General features: G+C 38.9%; 1 protein-coding gene across 1 annotated transcript in view; it reads left to right on the top strand.

Annotated features, from left to right (window-relative positions):
* LOC136676248 (low-density lipoprotein receptor-related protein 1B-like) overlaps window positions 1-26,798 on the top strand; it is a gene marked incomplete at its 5' end in the record, with an annotated part of 218,771 nt that overhangs the window by 105,772 nt on the left and 86,201 nt on the right. Inside the window, 10 exons of the mRNA XM_066653107.1 lie at window positions 1,608-1,757; window positions 11,792-11,932; window positions 14,092-14,217; window positions 18,328-18,459; window positions 20,405-20,539; window positions 21,238-21,367; window positions 22,059-22,185; window positions 22,591-22,742; window positions 24,469-24,593; window positions 25,349-25,720. Coding sequence (XP_066509204.1) covers window positions 1,608-1,757; window positions 11,792-11,932; window positions 14,092-14,217; window positions 18,328-18,459; window positions 20,405-20,539; window positions 21,238-21,367; window positions 22,059-22,185; window positions 22,591-22,742; window positions 24,469-24,593; window positions 25,349-25,720 — 1,590 coding nt within the window. The remainder of the gene's footprint in view (window positions 1-1,607; window positions 1,758-11,791; window positions 11,933-14,091; window positions 14,218-18,327; window positions 18,460-20,404; window positions 20,540-21,237; window positions 21,368-22,058; window positions 22,186-22,590; window positions 22,743-24,468; window positions 24,594-25,348; window positions 25,721-26,798) is intronic.

The following is a 26,798-nucleotide window of genomic DNA, read 5'->3' as shown; positions in this document are numbered from 1 at the left end:
CCAATTTTTCACATGATTTATAGGCATCTCAGATATTTCTATATCAATTGCTTTAATCATACTGTCACAAGCCCCCTCCAGGGTGTATTCCCGCCTTGCGCCCAATGATTCCAGATAGGCTCTGGACCCACCGTGACCCTGAACTGGATAAGCGGTTACAGATAATGAATGAATGAATAAATGAATACTGTCTCAAATTGAATGGGACGTATTATACCCCTTTTCCACAAGTTCATTACAGTTCAATGGGAAACTAATGAAACATCTGTGACTTTATTTGGTCAAAATATTGCAGCTTTCCCCTCCTGTCTAAACAGCTTTATTCCTTTAAATGAGAATGAGCCACAGTTCAGTTCAGCGAGAGCACCCAGGAGTCATTTCTGCTTGTTTCTCATTCTTCTCCGTTTTTGTTTTTGACATATTTAATCTGTAATCATAGTCATCTGCAACTATATTTTAAAACAATGGTTTTATTTTAGATTTTGTCAAATTTATGTTTATCTAGTATGGTTTATTTAATCTATTTGAATATATATATTTTTATATTCCAATGTCTGAATATTCTTAAAAACTATATTTTGTTACAGATTAATTGCTCTTTAAATGGGTGTCATTTTTTATTGTGCTGTTATGTTATTTTTTTATCTGTGGCATAAAATGGACTCAACATATCAATAATAATGTTTATTGCCATTATATCTGGGACAATATATTGATCTAAACAAATGCCTGTTGTGACAGGCCAATTTGCAAGTCCAAGAAAGTTAGCCTAGGAATCTAGCATTGGAGTTAGCCTATGGCACACAGCACTGGAGAAGGAGGAGGAGCAAGGGGGGGGACTGGTAACACCTGGTGTGGATGGCACTGGTTGAAGTTCATAACAAGAATCAGGTTTATCCACCATATTGAAGAATCGAACTAGTGATGTCTTCGTTTTGTCATAGATGAGACTGTAACAGACAAATTCTCAACAAATGGACTCAGACGTTCTCATGTTTGAAAGTTTGTAAATGGAAGGTTCATAAAGGATTTAAAGGACTTGTTGTACACTGATGAGGGGAGGGGACAAATCTAAAATGTCTGTACCATATATTACTTCCTTCACAGTGTTTCTATGGGAAAAATGGCAGAAAAGTTGCATTATCTCACACACACAGAGAGACCCCATTCTCCTCTCTGCCTTTGTATTTATTAATTTATTCTAAATATTTTTGACACCCAGTGCCTATGATCTACAGCCAGAGGCCAGTCTTTAATAACACTGATTATGTGTGTGATGTAGATGGTGAAGATGGAGGTAGAGCTGATGTGCGGAGACAAGCTCGGCTGGTTTCAGACACTAATGCCATTATAAACAAATAAACAACTCCCCCTGAGGAAAGGGAGATTAGACCCGAGTGGATATGCTCTGTCTTGACACTTGTTTACTGTCTAATGAAAAACAACAGCAGTACTGTTATTCCATCAAATCCCCAGCTATTAGAAAAATCTCATATGTCCATACACTGGCCACTTTATTAGAAACACCCTCCTTTACTCCTACTCATTGGACACTTCTACTGGAGACACCTACACTTTGCTCCGATAACCCTCCCTCTCCCCCACAGGCTTGTGTATAGACTACTCTTCCAGTAAACTCTATTGGATCAGCTCTGGGAATGGAACCATTAACAGATGTAATCTGGATGGGAGTGGTCTGGAAGTGATTGACAGTTTGAAGAAGGATCTGATGAAGGCGACGGCTCTGGCAGTTATGGGTGAGTCGGTCAGTGTAATAAGTGACGATTCAGTTGTGTTGATTTTGAAATCAGTTCTAATTAAATATAATGACTCAAAAAATAATAATGAATAATAATAAGTGAATAATGTTTAAAGTGTTTTAGTGTAATGTATAATTATAATTCAGTCATTCTCCTGCTCATTTGTTATATTATGGTAACTGTTACATAGCATTAATAATGACTGTCATTTTATTAATAATAATATATAACAAAATAAAATCTGTTTAAAATATCTAACTAGTGCTAAAATATAAATATTAATACTAAGTTGATACTAGAAATACTCGTGTAATTAATACTAGAGTATTAATACGGGCAATCACTGTCACTCCAGGGTCCTAAACATTTTGTAGGGGGATTGGCTACTCAAAATTGTCCATAGGTGTGAGGGAATGTCTGAGTGTGTGTTGCCCTGCAATGGACGGGTGCCCCTTCCAGGGTGTGTTCCCGGTTTTTGCCCAGTGATTCCATGTTCACGTTCACAATCGCTAACATCGATCACCATTTTAAATCGTCTAAATCAAAACTCTTTTGGAAAAGGGCTGTGCTATATCGTATCATTCGCAATGATATCATCATAATTTTTAAAATGATAAAAAAAATCAATATTGTGATATTCAGACTTTTTAAAGTAATGACATCATGCAGTTACTCATAATATGGCATACGTTCTATGCATGAGTCATTTTGCCACAGTGAAGTACAATAGACCATGGTATTATGTTACAAATGAAAGAAGTCTTTACTATTATTAATATATATTAAATATATTCAATGTAATATAATTCATATTAATATAATATTGATTTTTTAGTGTTTTGTCACATTGCCAATAATATCGTTATTGCCAAAATGCACTGAAATACCGTGATACTATTTTAGGGCCATATCGCCCATCCCTATTTTGGATACAGTGTTATCCCCATCAACAGAACACACTGATGCACATACTTTTGAAATGCTTTTTGTTGTTGGAATGGGTTTAGTGACAAATAAATTCTTCTCACTTGCCATTTTAAAAAATGTACTATACTACATGAGTGGTAGAGTGTTAGAATTTTGAATTACAATTTACGTTACACAAGAAATGCTTTAAAACTTATTTATACACCTTGTAAAATGAATCAGAAGGTGGAATCAGAGCTTTCTTCATGTTTCCCTGTTTTCTATCACTGTGTAAAAGAGACTCTCTGGAAATGACTGCTAGAGATCTGTTTCCTCAGAGGAACAATAAAGAGACATATGCAGCTGCTTCGTAGTGTCGCTTTCTACTGGACAGTTTTCAATGCAGTTAGATTTATGTCAGCATCTTAACATTCAGTAATCACTCGTTAAACGAGTTGTCTGTAAATTTTTGGGCCCATAGTGAATGTGAAAGCAGTGTCTGGTTTGGATCTTTATTTGAAAGCTCCACATTACAGCAGTGAATACGCCCTTTTCGCAGTCAGTTTCAGTTCAGAGATGATATGATATCATTTCTCGCTCTGGGGTTTTTCTTCTTCCTCCTCATAATCCTGCTAATAAAGACGTGTTCCTTTGTGAAGCTCAGCTGTTTGAGAGCTTCGTGTTTGTGTTGATCTGTAGTGATTCTGCGAAGCTAAAGCCTCACTGATGTCAGATACGTTATTATTTTCACTGGATTTCCCTCATATTCCTCTTCATCTTCATCTTCTCTCCTTTTCACGGCAGTATGTTTTGTTTTCCTTCCTCTGCATTGATGACTCAAAGCCCATTCAAAGCTTCGGGTCTATTTTTTTATTTTTTTCCCCACTGAGTGGAGTCAGATGAGTCCCTGGCGACCTGGAGCCCGAACCTCTTTCCGTCTCTTTCAGTTTGACTCTTTTTCTCTTTTTGTCTCTCATTCTTGCTTCTCTCTTTCTGTTTCTCTATTCACTCCTTTATATTCTCTCCATTCTCGCAGACCTCCGGCACCATCTGCTCTGACAATGTGACCAAGGAAACCTTCTTTATCTCATTGACACGTTTTAATTGATTTATGAGGTTATTATTTATTAAGTGGGTATTATAACTAACATGAAACAATACTTGAATGGTTTTCATTTCAGACTGTGATTCTACATGAAGCAGAGAGAAGCCTTCTGATGATTATTTGAGACAGCAGCTGTTCTATTTTATTATTTTCTATTTTTGTGTCTTTTAAAGTGAAAGCCCAAAATCCAATTCAGCTCGGTTTCCCTACCTTACCCTAAATGTAGTTGATCGATTGTGACATTCTCACTCTCTGAAGGAATTATTATTATTATTTGCTTTATTTTATTCACACACTAGTGATATAAGGCTAATGGGAGTCGGGGGATATTTTTGTAAATGTGAAGGCCTTCTTATATCATTTTAACATCTGAGCAGAGAATGACATCATTTTGTTGCTGTTGCTGTTTCACTAATATTTTCTCATTTTAAGGTCATATTTTTGTTGTTGTACTTTTTTAAGTGTATTCATTCATTGTCTGTATAATTATCCAGTTCAGTGTCATGGTGGGTCCGGAGCCTACCCGCAAGGTGGGAAAATGCTCTGGAGGGTAACACATACACACACTCACACCTATGGGGCACTTCTGAGTCGCCAGTCCACCTACCAACGTGTTTTTGGATCGTGGGAGGAAACCAGAGCACCTGGAGGAAACCCACACGGACACAGGGAAAACACACCAAACTCCTCACAGACAGTCACTTGGAGTGGTACTTGAACCCACAACCTCCAGGTCCCTGGAGCGGTGTGACTGCGACACTACCTGCTGCACCACTGTGCTGCCTGTAAATGCATTATACATTATAATCATCATATGAGATGCAGAATCAAACTGTCTGTGATGATTGCTGTCAGTTTATGCTCCATAGAACGGGGCCCTTACATGGCAACAGCCACGTTTAAAGCAAATTTATAGAATCTCTGAAACCTCCAGGGCACTAGGTGTCACTAGGTGTCAGGCTGTTGCATAACATGAAGAAGAACTTGACTGATTCATCCATCCATTATCTGTAACCGCTTATCCAATTTAGGGTCGCGGGGGGTCCAGAGCCTACCTGGAATCATCAGGCGCAAGGCGGGAATACACCCTGGAGGGGGCACCAGTCCTTCACAGGGCAACACAGACACATTCACACCTACGGACACTTTCAAGTCGCCAATCCACCTGCAACGTGTGTTTTTGGACTGTGGGAGGAAACCGGAGCACCCAGAGGAAACCCACGCGGACACGGGGAGAACACACCCGACAGTCACCCGGAGCGGGAATCGAACCCCCAACCTCCAGGCCCCTGGAGCTGTGTGACTGCGACACTACCTGCTGCGCCACCGTGCCGCCCATGACTGATTCAGCGTAGTTACATTATTAATACATATTTACATACCTGCTTGGTTATGTAATTGATCCTTAGGTTTGAGATTTTGCTTCTATATTTATTTATGTATACTTTATTATTTATTTATTTGAGTTTTTTTGATGCCAAAAAACAGCAAATCATGACAATTAATAACTAAATGGTGCCAGTAATATAGTTCATCTAAAATTTTTATTAAAATGCTTTAGAGCAACTGCTCTGTATTTCACCAGCATCGCCAACCTTTAATATCCAACATAATCAGAATTATTAGGACGTGAAAACACAGGAAAGTGCTGTTAGATCAGTGTGGGAAATGAGAGGAGTGTGATGGATGTGGGTTGCTGTGTTTCCGAGCGTATTCTTCATGCTTGTGGGGATTGATGCTGATCACTGTGGCAGTGAAGCAGCTGTTTCAGGTGCAGGATCATCAGTGATCCTGACTTTTAGCATCTGGTGCGCACATTATATCACCCCCATAGTCTCCTCCATCTTCTCTATCTTCTCTGATCTCCCTGTTTTGCATGTAATCATGTCCTCTCTTCTTTCTGTAGTGAAAAATAAAACTAAGATTTACACTGCTTTGAGTATATTCTATTAAGTTTCATTACGTTTCTTTATTTTATTTTTTTTTATTATTATTATTATTTTAATGCATTCATGGAGCGACACAGTAGCACAGGTCCCTGGAGGTTGTGGGTTCGAGTCCCGCTCCGGGTGACTGTCTGTGAGGAGTATGGTGTGTTCTCCCAGTGTTCGCGTGGGTTTCCTCCGGGTGCTCCGGTTTCCTCCCACAGTCCAAAAACACATGTTGGTAGGTGGATTGGTGACTCATAAGTGTCCATGAATATGTGTGAGTGAATGTGTGTGTATGTCGCCCTGTGAAGGACCAAAGTCTCCGGGTAGGCTCCTAACCCAGAGCGACCCTGAACTGGATAAGTGGTTACAGTCAATGAATGAATGCATTCATCTTAATTTTGTCCTTTTCAATGGAAAGTGCATTTAATCAGTCAAAAATAAAAGAGGCAAAACAGTCATTAAAATCAACCCTAACCCCGCATTTTGCGGGGTAGAAACACACCTTATATAATCAGCTTTGTAAGTCTTGAATGTCTGAATGCGTCTGTGAGCTCCGTATACCGTTAGAAAGCGCAGATCCTACCGTTTCTAACCTTCAAAATTTGTGTGTCATGTTCGTCATGAAAGATTCTAATGATATTCTCTAAAATCAGAAAAAAAGATGCTGCAAAGGAACAAGAAAGACGGCGTTTACTTTCAGTTTCGTTTTGACTCAAATGACATCTCACGCTGTCTCTGGGCAGAAAACTATGAGTCATCAGCAAAAAAATATTCCTATTATTGATTTATAGGTTTTCAAGGTTTTTGTAGGTTTCACATCAAATAATAATGCATTAGATCAACAAATATAAACTAAAAAGCTTAAATAATTCTTTATTGTGTATTTTTATCTTTAATAGCTATATACATAGGGTTCATAGGGCTATGATAAAATTAAGTGACATATCCTCCCTCATCAACGTCTCGGCCTTGTCTCAGCTTTACGTGATTGATTTAGGGATCAGAGTGTAGCACCTTCACCAGAGGCCATTGGAAACTATATTATTTGTATTGTCTTTGAAAATCAGCAATACATTTAAACAGAATAAAACAGCCATTTTCTACATGTTCAAATAAAACCTTCATTTGAATTGACTAACACAGACAAACAAGTCACTGTTGTACTGTGAACACTGTGAACAGTCTTATATTAACAGTAATGTGCATTTTTAACTGCTCACTAAGTCTGGGGCTGTTTTTACTGTTACGTTGTGTGCAACATCTGGAACTATACTCTTCAGTTAGGTTAACCACCACAAAATTTTGTGCTGAACTTCAAGAAAAAACACATTCAGCTCAATTTCAAATATGACATATTTTTTATAGCAGAGACAGTGGAAGCCATAACTAATTTTTATAGACATTTGGAAATAAACCACAGAATAAAGTATAAATAATTCAAAATCTTTACTACTTTTTTTTAATCAATAAACTGGTTTTGGTCTTGATTTTAGCACTAATCTTAATCAGCAGTTATTGTTTAATAAAATTTGACAAATGAGGAAAAATAAACCTTGTTTCATATTTTCAGAAATACATATTTCATTTTCTAAAAAAATATTGCAAAACAAGCACTAAATCTAAAAACAAAAATCTTTATATGTTTCCTTACTTTACATTAGAAACTCAGCAAAAACAAACATTTTGACCATCTGTGCCAAACTTTTCATACACCTCATCTTCTTAGACTTTGAATTTGATGCATGCACAGTCATGATTTACATTATTTGCCAGGTTCTGGGTCAGTTTTAGCAACAACAAACGCAATTGAACCTGTTCATAAAATAAATCTAATGTATACATATTACTATGTTATTACCTATGTAGTAACATTGCTATGTAGTAACATCTCAAATATCTGTCAATCTTATAATGGGTCTGGAATTAAAGCAAGGTCTCTGAAACCAATATTACCAGCAAATTGGTTAGGATATGGTAAGAAATGTATTTTGCATTAAATATAATTGCTATGTAATTGCAAAGTGATATGCAAATAGTTTTGCTAAACAAAAATAATGAGAAATGAGGTTCTATTTGTGAAAGAAATGAGCTCATAGAGGTGTATTAAGGTTAAAAAATAAATAATAAGACCAGTGGCCTGTGTCATTTTTAACCTTCTCATATCGAGGCCAGGGCCTGAGAGAGGTAGAGAATGAGTGGTAAATCAGGGGTTAAATGTCTAGCTTAAAGGCATATGCTCTCAGATTGAAGGCAAGGACCTTGGAACCAAACAGCCTCAAAAACAAGGTCACTTTCTCACTGTGGAACACAGCATTTTACTGTAAACATTGAGCTGGGGCCCCTCTAATTATTTGTGATTTTTTTTTTTTTTTTTGTGGCTTGTGCATTTGACTTAATTATATGGATATTTATCACATTTCAGCCATGATAGTATTAAAGGTGACATAGCACATTAATTTGGGTGTTTTCAGCCTATTAATCCACAGATTATGAACTAAGACAACCCATTTAGTTTTTTTTATAAGCTCCTAAAATCAGTAAACATGGGATAAAACGAGCAAACAGTTTACACACATAAAAATAAGGCTTTGTTGTGTTTATTTTTTAGGTTTACATTGGTTTGAGGTGTTTTAAAGGGTGATTGGCTAAAAATGTTGGTGTAAATGTAATTGTAGTAAGTGAAATCATCTTAAAACTAGAGAATGTAAAGAGTGTTTCTTATTTATGACATTGTTGTAAGAAGATCATGAAATGATTCATACTTGTTTTTGTGTTTGTTCTATTTAGCTGATCATGTGACTTATTGTAGGCATAATTTCTTGAAGCGAGTCAAATGACCTGCTACTGGAATAAGACACTTTCACTGGATTAAATCACTTAAATATATGGAAATGATTAAATGATTTTCTAATAATTTTACACCAATCTTATAATGGGACATAGATATATTGACCAGATTAAAGGTGGTTTTACTTCCTAAGAGATCATTTTGTACAGTGGAGTGGAGACTTTGAGCCTCTCTCTCTCTCTCTCTCTCTCTCTCTCTCTCTCTCTCTCTCTCTCTCTCTCTCCCTCTCCCTCTCTCTTCCCTGTATGTGATGTGGTTATATGACAGCTCTCAGCAAATGAAGATTCTGGGAGTCTGGGTGTACTTTGCATTTCTAAAGAGATTTCTGACTGCGGGCTTCTTCAGGAACAGGTGCAAGAGTTAAGAAATGAGTGAAAAATGTGTGAAACCAGTGAAAAATGACTGAAAAAAAAGCTCTAAAATTTCTACAAGCTGCCTGAGCATGTCTCAATGAAGCATGACGACATGAATATGTTCTCTTTTAGCTTCTTTTTAGTCTCTCTCTCCCTCTTTCTCCTCCCTCGCTCCTTCCCTCCCTGCCTTCCATCTCTGCTGTCTCTTTCCCTCTTCTCTCTCTCTGTCTCGCTCTCTTGTTTCCTTGCTGTCTGATTGTTACACTCATTATTTTAATATTAATGCCTAATTAACCCCGTTTTTACTGCTCCGTCCCCTGAGTAATTGAACAAGGGTGGCGATTATGGTGAATTATTAATACGTTTTTTTCTCCTCATTTCATTTTATTTCATTTTGGCAAATGTCTGCACGTCAGAGGCGTCCAGAAAGAGAAAAGTCTTTATTTCCTCATACATTAACAGTAACAGGGAACTCACTCTTCTGTGGGCTTTGGGGTTGAGTGCGTGTCTTTTCCTCTGGGGTTTTATCTCGCGTAGTAAACTTAGCTCAAGCCCTGAAGGCAGAAGTAATGGAGCAGCCATTGAATCCTGTCAGTCTGCTGAACTGGGAATGACGACTCATGTCTAAGAGAGCATAAAGACTAGGAGTTTCCCAGTGCTGGGGTATCTGGAATACACCTGTCCGGCATAGTTTGGTGTAAATGTTTTTAAGCAGAAAAAAGACTAGAATTTGTATTACACTTTATGTACTTCTCAGGGACAACGATGTTCTTTTTTAAATATCGCTGTCTAAAGAAAAATCTCCATTTGTGTCTATTTTTAGTCTCCTAAACACAGCTGCTGTCCTTCACATTGTGTGAAAACATCATGATAAATGGACCAATGGAAATGCTCCAAAATGCTACTTTTAACACATCACACGCCCACTGATTCTGGGTAGGCTCCAGACCCACCATGACCCTGATTTGGATAAGCAGTTACAGGCTATAAATAAATGAATGAATGAATGAATAAAAAATCTTTTTACACTGACTTCCACTGAAAGTTAAGAAGGTTATTTTCCTTCTCCTGTAAAGTTAGTTTTGGAGATACATTTTGTTCTTTGGCGAGAGTGACGATACACGCTCTCAAGTAATACGTGGTATCAGACTTCTCTAAATAAACCGGCTCAGTGGAATTTATCCGAATGAAAGGGGGTTAGATGCTGCTTTTTGCATTATGCATAATGTAATGAGGCAAACAAGTAAACTGGGGTAAAGGGGTACTCTTAAACATATGGGATTAACAGGCAGTGGCATTCTACCGAAGAAGCAGCTCAGTGGAGTGTTTCTCAATGAGGGTTAGATATAGCTTACAACAGTGTGTAATGGGCAACTCAATTACAGGGTCAGTCAAAAAGTCAAAGGACACCGTTTTATCTGAATACCCCAGCAAGTAATGGGAAAAGGGGCCTATCTTTTAGGCTGTGTCCAGAATGTGGCTGCCATCTTGAAAGCCGACATATTGGATAAAGCGCCAGTTTTTCCAATGAGAATGTGGTCATTCATTCATTATCTGTAACCGCTTATCCAGTTCAGGGTTGCGGTGGGTCCAGAGCCTACCCGGAGTCATAGGGCGCAAGGCGGGAATACACCCTGGAGGGGACTCCAGTCCTTCACAGGGCAGCACACACACACTCACACATTCACTCGGGAAGGTCGGGAAGGGTCATGTAGCATATCAAAGAAATAAAAGGGTGTCTTGCCAATTGTGACTCACCCTGTGTATAGGTGTAATGGGGTACTCCTGAATGACTTCTCTTAGATAAATAGGGGCAATGGGGTACTGTGTGGAATTTAGATTCTTTCTGGATGAATGGGATAATGGTGTACTCTCAAGTAGATGGGTAGTAGGTGCTTCTCAGTGAGCAGCATAGTAAGGCTCCTTAGTGTGGAAATCTGATCTGAGTTTCCCCTCGTTTGGATGTGCTTGGTCATATAAGTAAAAAAATAAATAAATAAAAAAACAATAGCAGGGCACCATAGATTAAGCCTAATCCATTGAAATTGCCTTTGTACTCTGTGATGACTAAGACTAGTGTGCTTTAGTGTAACAAAATTGTGGTAGTACTCAGACTTGAGGGAGATTCTGAGGATGTCCTAATATCTGCAGAAATGGTGCAGGAATGTACAGTCTCTCATTACTTCAGAGGAGACATGAGACATTTTTACTCCTTGTTTTTAAGCCATGTGTGCAGAGCCGGTTCCGGTTCGTTCCCTCCACCCACAGCTTGTGCTGTTCTGAGCATTTCTGAGCACAGTTAACTATGTCCGAGAGCAGAAAGCACTGAGGCAAAGCCAGATAGAGACGGGGCAATAAAAATGAGCCAAGACATAGCGGAAATAATGAATATAGACCCCTTTGATTTGTGCTTTTACCTCTTAGAACTTTGTTAACCAAATAATTTTCCAATAGCTGATTGTTTGCCTTAGAGACGTTAGGTTAAATGCAGACTACAATAAGTAGAATTCTGTCTCTAGCACTCACTAACGCCACCTTTAGAAGTGCCTGTGGGAGAGCAAAGGCAATACATGAATTTGCTCCTTAATTCATTATCAAAAGAGATACATACCCCCTAATATGTTAATACATTCAATAACCATAAGGCATCCAAATAGTTTGGTGATAATTTGTATTTTAAATTCTTGTAAATTCTACAGATTCCAAAAAATGCAACACTTTAGTATTCGGACATTCTGAGTTCACTAATGGAATAAATTTGGAGGGATAAAAATAATACATAATATAAAACAAAATTTTAAAAACACCCAGGGAGGACCTGAGGCTCACAGTGTGTTTATCAGACTGCTGATTCACCATGAGCCCTTATCTTTGTGATATGTGTCCAGGGAATAAGCTGTGGTGGGCAGATGACGTGTTAGCCCAAGTGGGGACAGTAAACAAGAGAGACGGAAAGAAGATGGAGGTTTTGAGAACCAAGACCACTGGAGTGGTCCAGATCAGAGTCTATGACAAAGATGGACAAAAAGGTAATGTGTATGCATGGATATTTACAAAGGTAATTTGTAGTAAATAAAATTAAATATTAGGTGTACAACTAAGTTTTAAAGCACATTTTGTGTAACCTATAATTGTAATTCAGAATTCAAATACAATCCCACTTTTGTCATTTTATGGTAACTGTTGTGTAGTATTAAAAGTGACAAATGTTATTTTATTAAACAAGATATAATCTAAAATGAAATACTTTGAAAATGGCTAGTGAGAAAAATTATTTGTTGATGAGTTCTATTAAAACACTACAAAAGCATGTGCATTTATTTGTGCCGTTCTTGGGGAAAATACTGCTTCCAAAATGATATGTAACTTTAGTTTAGATGGTTTAAAAATTATGATTCTGATGTTAGTAATGACAAACTTTTTAATTACACACAACTGTTACTGTAAAATGACAAATGTGCAGGTAAATGTTGAATTGTGAATTACATTTATGTGTTACACATAACACTTTAAATATTCTTTGTACAACTAATAATTTCTAGAAGGGCATTCAACTCCGAGGGTGTGTTCAGATTCTAGTTTGTTTCCCTTGCTCTGGACAAAATAACAACAAAACATTGTTGGGTTTGCTTTGAGTTCACACTGACACATTTACAATCCAACCAAAGTAAGACAAAAAACTAATTTGAGTTTTATTTTGCGATCCAGCTCCACTACAGAGAGAAGATATTTGGAGGTTTGTCTTTAGCTCATTGTTTTGTTTGTTTGTTTGTTTGTTTGTTTGTTTTTTTAAAGGAACTTGCTACATCTTGGAGCAACACACCCTGTGCTAGTTTCATTTAGATGCCTTTGATTCATTTTGCATTCATACTTGAAATGAACTGCACCAGAATTCATTTAGAAATGGACTGAGACCCACGTGCTCAGGCAGGGTAGTTCCGCTTGTTTGTAGCACACCACAATTTGAAAAAGGAGAAACTCTGCTTGATGTAGTTCATTTGGGCAGGTGTGAAAGGAGTAATCCCACTCAAATGTGGAATTTCCTGAGCCTTGGGAGGAGGTGGTCTCAATCTGATTCCAAATGAACTCTGGTGCTGTTCATTTCTAGTGAGAGCACACTCTGAATCAATCTGCAGTATAGTGCCAGTTTTTTAAAAGAATAGAAAATACTTTTATGGGGGTGAAGGAGCTCACTAGCTGCTTGTTCTATCCTTCAATTCAAAACACTTAGAGGAGAACACAGCCTGCCCGTTTAGCTGAATATTGGCTGCCGGTCAGGATTGTGCATTGTTCCCATGTGGTGCTAATGGAAGTTTGGCAGCGCTAATTATAATAAAGGTCACCTCAAATGTATCACTCAAATAATCACGCCCTCTCATTTCAAACGTTTATGAGACTAAAGAAGAACACAATTAGGGAAATGTGTAAAAAAAAAAAAAAAAACAACAACATGATCTAAACAACTAATTTGAAGGGTGTATATTGTTTAAAGAATGGTTGCACTATTCTTCTCAGTAGCAGTTATGAGTCGTGATAATAATAGACTCTACACAGACAACTGAAATCTTATAGCCCTTGTTCTCTGCATTGTTTCTGACCCCTGAATTTTCCTTCAAGGTTTTAATGGTGTAAGAGTGCAGAGGTGGGGATGTATGTCCCAGTTGAGGTTGAAGGTGTAAATACTGCTCTGTTCTGTCTGTTAGCAAGCTGTTATCAGAAAGGCGTTCCTATCAAAGACAGGTTCATTAGTTCTGAGGAAAAGGGTCCTTTTAAAGTGCCATTAGAATAAAAAGAAATGACAAATAAGTAGTGTTTAAGGTAAATCTTCAGCCCTCAGCCTTCAGACTGCAGTCCAATTAACGGTACCATTTATCTGTAGGACACAGAACACAGGGGAGTTGGACAGTTGGCTTGTTACTGTATTTCACACGAGTTAACAGCCCGTTTCTGACTGGACGTCCAAGAACAAAGTCCACGCTCTGCCTTTTTCCTTTGAGTGAATGTCTCTGTGTGTGTAAGCCCACTGTCAGATGTATTTAGCCTTATGATATGCATCAGTGAACTAGATCAAACTGAAACAGCTGGAGAATTCAGCTCTGACATTTTTCAGACATTCTGTGACACAGCTGGGGAAATATACGCACATACCTGCATGTTAAGGTTCTCTCTGGGTGATATGTTTGTTCAGGTGAGAATGTGTGTATGGTGAATAATGGCGGATGTTCTCAGCTGTGTTTGCCAACCTCGGAAAACTCCCGGATCTGCTCCTGTACAACGGGATACAGCCTCCGAGACGACCGCTCCACCTGCCAAGGTAACACTGTCTCTCATAATCTCGTTTGGATCTGAATAAGACTTCAGAGCCTGTGATTGAATCATTACTGCAGTAATGTTTCAGCTGGCCACAGGTTTTTTAGCTCTCAGAAATACACTATGAGTAGCTTATTATTTCTTAACCAGCAACAAATGAGGAGAAATGTATTGAGGAATATACACAAAGGGTTTTTTTAAAGCACAGTCTGATATTAGACAAAGCAAATGAGCCTTAACCCAATTCACTGTATTTATTCTGCACCCTCTGCATTCAGTATGAGACCTTATACATTATTAAAGAGGACATGTTATGAAAAAGAAATTCCATCCACTTTTCCAGTACATGTGCAGATTTATTTGGGGATCTGGAGCATCTAACACCCACAAACTGTGAAAGAAGACCACACAGTCAGACTTTGGCCTAATCAGTAAACGGGCATAAAATAAGCCGTTTTGATTTTGTACTGCCGCTTGTGTAAAACACAGGCACGATATTATTATTCCCACCCCTCCCTCAGAGCGTTATCAATCACAGCATCACTGGACCCATAAGCAAAAGCGTGGTCAGACAGTGTAAAACAGACAGGACCAGAATGGAGACATGAAAAAACAGAGCCAAAAGAAGAGCAGATATGTGGCTCATAATCATTTAAAGAAACAGGTGCGGAAATGACTCGTTCTGTGGTATTTTGTCCAACGCATGTCACAGATGTTTCATGAAGACCTCAGACCTGTATGAAAAAAGAATGGAATTTGTCCCCTTGAACAGATTTATCCTAACCACAGTATGACAATCATTCTTACAATATTATGGGATAAATTCACTGTAGAAAGTTAACATTGTGACTGTACAAAATTTGCTACTTGTATATTTTAAATGTAACTTTTGCTGGTAAAATAATTACCAAGTCTTATACTAGACTGAAGGTTGTGCATTTTACATTTTTAATTCAGAACATCTTTTTATTTCTGTAGCTTTATTTACATTCATACATCTCCTCTAACTACCTTATCTTGTTTAGAGGTGGGTCCCGAGGCCCCCCAGAATCATTAGGTACAGTGCAGGAAACCACCCTGGAGCATGCTTTATTAAACTTAAAGGTTACACTACAAGACTTTTACATGGTGTTTCAGAGCAGTCTCAGCATATCAAACATGCTTGATTTTAATTTTATTTTTAACCACGTTGGCCTAGTGGTTAGCACTTTCGCCACTCAGCGCTGGGACTATCTGGGGACGTGTCTGCGTGGGTTTCCTCCAGGGTCTCCACAAAAACCCCATGGAGGTTAGGTGAATTGGCTTCTCTAATAACTGTCCTGGTAAATGTGTGTGTATGTAAATGAATATCTGTATGTGTGTGTGCCCAGAAATGGATTGGCGCTCTGTCCTTGGTAAAACCCTAATGCTCCAGGTGGACGGTTTTTCCTGGTTGAGAGAACGCTGTGCATATTTGGCTGCCGCTTCTCGTATGTGTGTGTGTGGGTTTCTAGAAAGGTGCTATATAAGTGTAATGTTAAATAAATACAAGTTTAAATAGTAAAATTATGGAAAACTACAAGACATTACATACACTCTAAAAAGAGAAGAGTTGATCCAACTTAATTGAATTGCTTCAATTGGTAACAAGTAATTCAATTAAGTTTATCCAACTTAATTTTTTAAGTTCAACCTTCAAAAACTTAAAAAATTAAGTTGGATAAACTTAATTGAATTACTTGTTACCAATTGAAGCAATTCAAATAAGTTGGTTCTTTTTAGAGTGTAGATGCTCATGTCCCCAAATAATCAGTATCGCTTATAAGAGAAACAACACAGTGGTACCACACCATTACAGCCTTTATTCTAACTTTATTCTAATTTACCATTCTACCTTAAATGTCACAGGACTTTGGAGCATGTTACTGCTACCGTTAATGTTTCTGAACCATTTCACGTGGAATGTAGCCTCAAGTATGCGCTATTCTTCTAATCTCCAGTTTCTACGGTGTGTAGAGACCGTGCATTAAGTCCATTTTTATGCTTTTGTGAATCTACACAATTAGCAGCGCAAACAGTTACAGCAGTGAGTTGTCTATCTGTGTCCCCTAGGAAACACAAGAGGCTTGTTTGGTTCAGGGGTTTAGGGTTGTGTAGTGTGTGCCTGACATTTCTCCAGTCTCCATAAATATTGTCAAAACAATTGTGTAGCATGAGATACCCAGTCTGTTTATCATCTGCTCAGAATGTAAAAGCCTTTCCCAGGCTTAAGGCATTACAGAAGATTGAACCTGGTTGGTTTCCTTATGATATGGTCAACTCCAAACTTGGGAGCCCCCGTTTTCACCTTTTAAAGTACGTCGTTAATAGAAGCTGATAATGCTGATAACATTAGACAGTCGTCACACAAAGGACCTGGCTCTGCTCTGGGTTCAAAGTGGTTCGTCTGAGGAAATCGAAGCTGAGAAAGATGCATGCAGTACATCCTCAGGGTCTGGCTGAAAGAAGGACACGTTTCCCTGCCGTGTTTCAAGGATCCTCTACATTCTATTGAAATAAGACAGCACTTACCATGTATGTGGCAGAGAATGGATTCTTTCAAAGGTTGCAGCCCAGTAAATGAGATACACCAACTGTGTTTCAACTGGCCTTGCCTTGCCATGCTACCATTGTCATATATTCATTCTGTTACAGAACTTGGCTCTTTCTGTACTTGGTCACACAGGGGAAAAAAACACAATACAGGTACATTGTTGTTCCTAAAGGTACAAACAATGTAAATGTACCTTTAAAAGTACAACAGTGATGTTGTGTACATTATATTCTCTTCTCCAGGAGAACAGGTGAAGATTTAATTATAGAACTGTGTAAAATAAAAGAACATAATACGTTCTTTTCAAAAGTTGTGTGCATGTAATCAATACAATATAAAAATCTACAATTAATATAGAATGTGGTACAATTATGTTGCCTTATTAAAAGTACTAAAATTATACAATTCTCACCTTGCCTCTGCCTGTAGGTGTTCTGATCCCTGGCTGGCTTTGTACATATTTGACTACAAAACCATTCCCAGGATTTAGTGTACAAAAGTATAGTTTGGCTTTCATGAATATACACATGAATTTCTGACACAGACTCAGCACAAAAATCAGCCTCAACCTCCACCAAACGTAACTAGACACATAACCCTGACCCTAAACATAACTATAATCTTTATGAAGAATCATAACACAGAGTGTTTTTGGATCTGGGCGACACGGTGGCGCAGCAGGTAGTGTCGCAATCACACAGTTCCAGGGACCTGGAGATTGTGGGTTCAAGTCTCGCTCCAAGTGACTGTCTGTGGGGAGTTTGGTAGGTGGATTGGCAACTCAAAAGTGTCCATAGGTGTGAGTGTGTTGCTCTGTGACTGGCGCCCCTCCAGGGTGTGTTCCCGCCTTGCGCCCAATGATTCCAGGTAGGCTCCGGACCCACCGCGACCATGAACTGGATAAGCGGTTAAAGATAATGAATGAATGAATCATTTTTGGATCTTGTTGCCTGATCATGAGTGTTTGCAAGCCCCAATAAGGTGCTTTGAACCTGCATCATGGTGCACAACTTCCTTTACTACATTCTCTGTCACTAGCTGTGTTACCCTGGTCTTAAAGATGTTTTGCTTTATTCCAAATATCACAAAAATCAAATGCCACACCACCGTGTCCCACCGCCCTGTTCAGAACGACTGGTTTCAGCATCTGTTTCTTTAAATGAGAATGGGCCTCAGCTTGGTTCAATACAAGAGCCCATGAGAGAGGAGCAGAAGTCCTGTTATTTAGACAATTTCACTTTGTTCTCTTCCTGCTCCATTCTTGTTTTCAACATTTTACCCAGTACACTTATTTTTACATGCTCCTTGTCTTTGTTGTGCTCTGAATGTTTAAATGTGGTGGGACAAATTAAACATCTCTGCACATGACACAAGAAACAGCACAAAATCAGAATGCCTTATTATACCCCATGTCTTCCCAGTGTCACTATGTCCCATCCCACAAAAAAAAAAAAAATCTCTGACTGGGTTGATTACAGTATGTAATTTAAAAACACAAATACACTTGAACAGTTCTGTAGTGTGTGGTTGTGTTTGTTGAAGGCATGGGATCGTTCCTGCTGTACTCAACTCATGAGGAGATTAGGGGCATCTCACTGGATGCTGGGGATCCCTCAGACGCTCTGACACCCATCACAGGAAAGCTAGCCCCGGCTGGATTGGACTACCATGCAGGTGAGGACACCAAACATGGTATAATGTTCTTAAAAATGAAATTGAAAATTTAAAATGAAATGTTGTGAGCGTTACAAAAACAGGTATTATGACTTTAAACACGTATAATAACACCTTTAGGGGCAGTGGTGAGTAATGTTTTTTTGTCAAGCATTTCTTTTGACAGCAGGGGTATTTATCAGGAGTATAGTGTAGATTTTACAGAGCACACCTACAGAGCTGTCTTCTGAGGTGAGGGTCTGAAGGAATCAGTGTGGTGATGGGTTTAAAACTGATTCATCTTCCTCAGAAAGAAGCACAGACACTTCAGTCTTTATTTGTGATATGTAATAATTATACATCTTTGCTGAGCTTCATTATGAACACTCTACTTCTACTTCCAGTCACTGGCCAGTTTATTAGAAACACTCCACTTCTGTTTCCCCTTACTGGCCACTTTATTAGAAACAGCCCCCTTCTCTTTCTACTCGTGTGCCAATTTATTAGAAACACACCCCTTCTCTTTTATGCAGTGGTCGCTGATATTAGAACCCCCCAAAAAAATCTACCTCCATTCACAGGCCACTTTATTAGAAACAACCCCACCCTTCCACTTCTAATCACTGGCCACTTTGTTAGAAACACCCTGTACACTTATAAACTTGTCACTTTATTAGAAACTCTTTTTATACTGTAGTATGGCGAGTTTCTGATAAAGTGTTCCAGCAGTGTATTTATACAATGATATATAATGATATATCTGCTTATTGCAGATAACGTTCAAAGGTGAAAAAAATAGTTTATTCTCCCAGCAGATTTTTTGAATATTTTTTTCTACAGAAAAATAGAAGTGAATATTATTGGAAACCAGAAGAGGTGCAGATGCATGAAAGCTGCCTAACAGCAGTTCAGCCAAGTTCAACCAATTTCCCCAAAATGGCTTTGTGATGGAGATCTCTGTGAACAAGGACTCTCCTCTTTTCCCTCGCTCCTTTTCTCCTGCAGGGATGAGTCTGTCTTTGTGAGAGTGTGAAAAAACAATTGGGGAAAAATGGGCTAGAGAGAGAGAGATTGACAGAGAGAGAGAGAGAGAGACAGAAGTGACAGAAACAGCCTTGACTCTTCTGCCCCAGACAGAGCTTTAAAAAACCCAGCATATACATATCTAATAAATACACTTTTGTTCTCTGTCATGATGGTGCATAATTTATAGAGCAGCAATATAAAGCCTTTCAGGCCACTGTGGCTGTGTGGATGACTCAGGAAAATCTGAAAATACATTCTTTTTTTACTTACATTTTTTGAGTTAGACCTTTATTTCATTTATTTATTTATTTATTTCTGTCTCACACAAAGTCATGTCATGCTTAATATAAGCTCTCAATTTAAACTGGGTATCAAAAGAGATTCCTACATTTCTATGGGCATTATACAAGCTGTGTATGTTCCACAATGGGTGAACCCTAATACACTCATCGTAAAGGATGTAACGTTTTGGACATGTAGTAGAATCATATTTTGTTCCTTAAAGTATGTTTCCAAAATCCTTCCATAACTCGTGTTTGAGCTGTAAATAAAAGATGGACAGAGTTTTGGAGTGAAATAGTGGATGGTAGAAACACATTTCTTTACAGTGATGATGAATGGAACCAGACATCTCCATGTCTACAGCAAAAACACAGTGTTTTAGATCCTCTCCACAAGCCGCAGCGATCTTCACCAGTCGATGATGATGATGACTGAAAATGTACCAAATTAGCTTTCAGACATCAACATCTGTTTTTATAAATGTGTCTCGAACCAAACCGCTCTTCTTCTCTTCTTTCAACCAGAGGAACATGCGAAGATTTATATCCAAAACCAGTGACATTCTCCCATTGGGTGGATTTGAAGTGTTGACCCTTTTATGAGCCTTCATAATTGAATGTATTAAAACAATCGCATTTAACCTGAACCAATCTCCTAGGAAACGACACACTATACTGGATCGATATTGGATCCAAGAAGATCTTCAGAGCGGGTCGAGATCAGACGTGGAGAGAGGAGGTGGTGGGCAGCGGGGTGGGCCGTGTTGAGGGTCTCGCCGTTGACTGGATTGCCGGTAAATAATAATTCATTTGAATTCTGTGTATAAGTTTATTTGGCTGTGGTAAAACAGTCTGTTCAAAATGCATGTTTTGGTGGGTTTCTTTATTTGTGTTTTAGAGCTTTTCTCTATTTGTGAAACCCAGTCTTTTATTACCTCTACTTTTACACATGAGGAATATATATAGTTGCTGTCCAAAGAAAAACACATATCTCCAAAATGGTCCCTTTACAGGAGAAGGAAATAACTCACTGTAAAAATATTTTATTACAAGTAATTATTTAAATATATGTAAGTTTTTCCCCTGTCAATCGCCCTTAAACAGAATCATACGCTGTGTGCGAAACTGTGCACTATTCACTATTCACTATATAGTGCACTATTTTGGGGTTCTGTCATTTTGTAGTAGTGTCCAAAACATAATGGACAATTCTCAGTGCACTCAAACAATCCCACAGTGCACTGCAAAAAGTAGTGTACAACACTAGCAGGTATCAGATTACCCATAATCCACTGTCTTGTTTGGTGAAAAGCTGCATGAGGTAGTGTTCAAAATCATTATCTACCCTCCTGAATTCAGCTCTTTGTAATAGTGCACTATATAGTGAATAATATAGAGAATAGTGAATAGGGAGCCATTTTCGACACAGGAATAGTTTCCCTTTTTCTTGTTTCTGTGCTGGTTGACTGTTCTTATATGTTTTTCTCTCAAGGTAATCTTTATTGGACGGATCATGGATTGGACCTGATTGAGGTTTCTCGTCTGAACGGTCTGTATCGGACTGTGATTTTGTCTGAGGAACTGGACCAGCCACGGGCCATCACTGTCCACCCTCTCAAAGGGTGAGTTTCTGATTTAGCAAGTGTTTAGAGTAATTATCTGTCAGAGAATAAATTCAGTTTACACTCAAACAATTCCTAAAGGCTGTGCAGCAGGTAGTGTTTCAGTCACACGGACCCAGGGACCTGGAGGTTGTGGGTTCGAGTCCCACTCCAGGTGACTGTGAGGAGTTTGGTGTGTTCTCCCTGTGTCCACGCGGGTTTCCTCTGGGTTTCCTTTCATGGTCCAAAAACACATGTTGGTAGGTGGATTGCCAACTCAAAAGTGCCCATAGGTGTGAGTGAATATGTGAGTGTGTGTGTTGCCCTGTGAAGGACTGGTGCCCCCTCCAGGGTGTGTCCCTACCTTGCGCCCAAAGATTCCATGTAGGCTCTGGACCCACCTTGACCATAAACTGAATAAGCGGTTACAGATAATGAATGAATGAATGCATTTATGATGATTTTAGTCTAAATAAGGTAACACTGTAAACCTGCAAAAGTTGGCAGAACTCAAAATGTTAAGGCAATCAATTGCCTTACAATGCCTTTACAGTGTACACTTGCACAAAAAGCATCATGCTGCCTCTATTGATGTGACACCTCAATGGAAGGTGACTATTGAACTGTTGAGGTCTGGGCAGATGGGTCAGATTGATCAAATGCTGTTTTAAGATGAACTTGTTTTAACCTTATGCTGGTTGTTCTTGTGCAGGTTCCTGGTCTGGACAGAATGGGGCCAGGCTCCGAAACTTGTCCGATCTCGTCTGGATGGTTCAGAGAAAACAACGATTGTTAACTCAGGACTCTCCAGGCCCAGTGGACTCTCCATAGATTTTCAGGTCCAGATTATTCTCTTCTTGTAGAATAAATAAATACCAAAATTACAGAATCAATCTACAGGATTCCCAGACCGTTTGTGCTATCAGATTTCAAGCAGATGCTTGTCCTGGCTAGCACTTAGTGTGAAAACGAAGCCATTCGTAAAGGTGGCTCTGGCCACAGTAGGAACTGATGAGATCTTCAGATTTTAAAGAGCTGGAAGAATCTAAAGCAAAATTTTCAGTCCTAGCTTCAGCATTAGTGCCAATACTAACTTGTGTGTACCATTCAATTTTCATCGCCTTTAATCAGTGACTCCCTAGCTACAGGAGTGGGATTAGACTCTTCTGGCTGATATTACTCTCATTTATTAATGTAATTTGCTGATAAAGCTTCCTGAGATCTGTTTTCAAATCACATTTCAGGAGAACAGATTATACTGGAGCGACTCTGGTTTGGACAGGGTGGAGCGAATGTTTCTGGACAGCGGTGCACAGAGAGAGACCATTCTGTCAGCTGCTGGAGCTGATATCTCTTCTGTGGCTGTTTTTGGCTCATTCCTCTTCTGGACTGACAGGTAATTTATTTCTCTATAAACCTTACAGTCTCTTCAGAAAGCTTCTCTCTGTCTCTCTCTCTCTCTCTCTCTCTCTCTCTCTCTCTCTCTTTCTATCTCTCTCTCACTCGCTCACTCACTCACATACACACTTTCTCACTTTTTCTATCATAACAAGGGAGGGATGATCAAGGTCATTTTTCCCAGCACCCCTCACACTCGTGTGATGATCTTGATCTCACTCTCACTCTCTCTCTCTCTCTCTCTCTCTCTCTCTCTCTCTCTCTCTCTCTCTCTCTTTCGGCTCAGTGTCAGCGCGTGGGTGGCTGCGTGTCTTCACCTTATGCCGTGCCATATGTCTCCCTCAGATTTACCCCCTCCAGAGCAGACACATTTTTAAAGCATCACTGCTTCCCAGGTCTTTGAATGTGGACAGAGATATTGTTCTTGTAAAACTAGAGATATCAGTTTAAATAACAAGCCCCAGTTTAGCTCCAGTTTAACAATGTGGACCATGTCCTTCATGAACAGACCACCAAACCCCTGCTGCTGTTTTACTGTATATTTTTAAAGAACATAATGATGCTTGTGGCACTCTGTTGTATTGGACCATTTTATTGATGTGCTAATATGTTGTAGTACATAATATTGTTCATTGAGATTGAGCCCTATATTGAGTTAGTTTGTTGACTGATATCTCCCATTGACGTGAATGTCAGTGCTTATTGTGTTCAATGATGTATTAATATCCCCTATGCCAGTGTATGGCTGTGTTCTTTAGACTCTTAATAATCTCCTATTATTTAGTATAGGAGCCTTTACTGAGGTAATTTATGGAGTAATAGGACCTTTATGGACTATAGTGTTAAGATGTGTTTATTGAGGTCATTTATGGACAAGTTTGTCATGGAGGGGTCCACTGGTCTGCTTGTGCTACTGCATATTCAACCCACCCCCCGTATACAAGCCAGGTCTGCTCTGTTGGTAGAGCATCGGTCCATTAAGCCAAGCAAAGTCCAGTCCGTGTGCCACCTCTGGTGAGTTTAAACTTGTCACTTGAGATAGCGTGTTCTAGTTCTGCAGGCTGTGAGGCGTCCACTCACTTATGGGAAAAGCTGTCTTGTTCTTTCAGGTTGACGTTTGCCCTCACACAATGATTCTAAGTTCCTGAGTTTTCCTCAGAGTCAGAAGGGGGACTGTCCTCATGACACTAATGGCACGACAGGGCCAGAGATAAACAGATAGATCAGGAGAGAGTCAGGTTATGATCAGAGTGATATATGATACACATGAGGAAGGAAGCAGAATTCTGTGTTTAAAGATTGATCATTTTCAGAGCAATGTTTTATTGAGCTTTTAGAGAAGGGTTTTGTATGGCATAAAAACTTTCACATGTTCAGGGTTCTATATAAAACAATTTCCTTGAATAAAGAAGCCTTAAAGAACCATATTTTTTAAGAGTTGTAAAAATAGGTGTGTACTAATATCTTTTATTCTACCTTTAAGGAGTGTTTATTGGGTTGATTAATATCTCCTGGTATATATCAATATTTATTGAGGTCTATTACAAACTAAAAACTCAGCATTTATTGAGGTTGTTAATGGGCTTATAGCTCCTTTTGCTGAAGTTGTAAACATTTAAATTTGATGTTTGTGTGATAAGCACAAACATATTCAAAGCACAAATGTTAAAGTGCTCTTGGAATGCACCTAATCCTTTACTCGTTGTTTCTGTGTTGTTTTACAGGAACTACGCTAATGGCTCAATCCGTCGTGGCTCCAAAAATGATGTCTCGGAAACTGTGACGATCCGCAGTGGCCTGGGAGCAAACCTGAGAGACGTGAAAGTGTTTAACCGAGACCGGGAGAAAGGTTGAGGTTTCACCTAATGCCTTCATTTCCTTCCTTTCTGCCTCTGAGCCATTTCCACACACTGATAGATGACCCCCATACAAGAGTCCACACCGAGCCCCATTCATCAAAACCCATCAAACTCCACAAAAACTGTCCAGAAAATACACCATACGTCACGCACCGCTGAGGTTTATCAAACACTCTGCAAATTTCACCTGAGTTTAAAACGGCTGGGGAACGCTCTGTGATTAATGATCACACTCACACACCCCTTTCTACCGTTTAAAGTAAAAAAAAAAAAAAAAAAAAAAAAAATGAAACTCTTCCTCTTGTGATTTGTGTCCCCTATTTAATCATCTAATTCAGATCCACCACACTTATGACAGGAGAATGAAAACAGCACATAGCTGAGGAATCTGATAATGCTGTTAGCTCACATTTATGATGATAAACTAAAGAATTTACATTAATATTGGCAATGTAATTATACATATTTTATATATTCATAGCTTAATATACAATGTTAGTTCAGATTTACCCCCCCAACCCTTTCTTAGAAACAGCCCCCTCCCATTCTACTTCCACTGACTAGCCACTTTATTAGAAACACCCCCTCCCTTCTACTTCCAATCAATGGCCACTTTATTAGAAACACCCCCTCCCTTCTACTTCCATTCACTGGCCATTTTATAAGAAACAGACTTTTTCTAACCACACTTTTAGTATGAACGTCTGCTTCCTCTGCATTATTTTCTGTTGTCTTTATCTCTCAGGTTCTAACCCATGCGGTCGAAGTAATGGAGGCTGTGAGCAGCTGTGTTTTTATTTGGGAGGAATACGAAAGTCCTGCTCATGCTCCCATGGTTACCTTGCTCAGGATGGTCTCCACTGCCATCCATATGAAGGATACCTGCTCTATTCAGAGCGTACCACCCTAAGGACTGCCCACCTGTGGGACCAGAATGTCAAAACGACACCCCTCAGGCCTTACGAAAACCCTGCTTACTTTAAAAACATCATCGCTTTGGCTTTTGATTATCGTCAGCACACCTCTGGCTACAGTCACATCTTCTTCAGTGATGTCCACTATGGAAACATACAAATGATCAATGACAACTGGACCGGACGGAGAATACTAGCTGAGAGTAAGTTTTATTAGACATTTCGGACTATTAAACATGGGAGGTGTGCACATGTACAGATTTAACAAATAACACTGAGAGAGCACTGTGACAATAAATACAATTAGGACTTTTTCACCAACGTCGAACCAGTTTGGTTCCCATTTGCGAACCTAATTTGGAACTTTTTGGCATGTTTCCACCAACTTAAATTGGTTCCCAAACTAGAAAGGTTAGTTCCTAGCTGGAACCAAATAATGGTAGATTTCTCACCAGGAACCTTGAGAGTGTCTCTGGGTATGTTGAGGTAAAGAAGTTCCAGAAAGACAACAGAGCCTAAAATAAAGTGATATCACTCAGTGGTGCTGCATGGGTTCTTTACAACCTGTTATATATTCCTCAAAGGCATGCAGGGTAAAGACCAGAAAACTAGATGGGTCTGTGTAACTTTTTTGTTTAGAAATTGAAAAATGGAAATAACCCGTTATGTGTTTTAAGGTAAGTAAATACTAGGGCTGCCCCCTTAAATCCGTTGAGTTGAATCATCAGTCATAGACCCTTCAGTCGACTGAGATTATTCAGGTTGAGCAGTTTTGTATTTTTAACAGACAAAAATTTTGAAAACAGGCACAAGGGTCACATTTTAATGAAGAATTATAGCTAATGTGCATAATACGTTATTCCAGTGGAGCTATTTGGAGACATGCTAACAAAATCCCTGTGAAAAAATGCACTGGTTCACTTACGAGAAACTGAAGCTGAGGCGAGGGGTGGTAAGGTAGGCTATGGCATAAGATTCACGTCTACACGCTGCCATCAAGTCAGAAGCATAAATTGGGCTTTAGGCTAACAATAAAGATGGTCTGCTGGAGAAGAAATGTGGATTGCTATCCAAAGCTATCCACAGCAAGTATGACCACTCATCAGCCTTGTGATTTATATGTCAGTCCAATCTTTCGTTTTGGACCAGTTTCTTATTCAGGAATTCAGGTGATTTAAGAGAAGGCAAGGTTTGCTTGTTCTTCTTAAACAGAACATAAATCACAAGTGTTTATTTCGTTATTTTTCTCTGTTTGCATCTAAGATTTGTTTATATTTAAAG

Source organism: Hoplias malabaricus, chromosome X2 (genome assembly GCF_029633855.1).
Source record: "Hoplias malabaricus isolate fHopMal1 chromosome X2, fHopMal1.hap1, whole genome shotgun sequence".
Lineage (NCBI taxonomy): Eukaryota > Metazoa > Chordata > Actinopteri > Characiformes > Erythrinidae > Hoplias > Hoplias malabaricus.
Note: the sequence above shows the minus strand (reverse complement) of the source record. Positions and strands in the feature narration are given on the sequence as shown.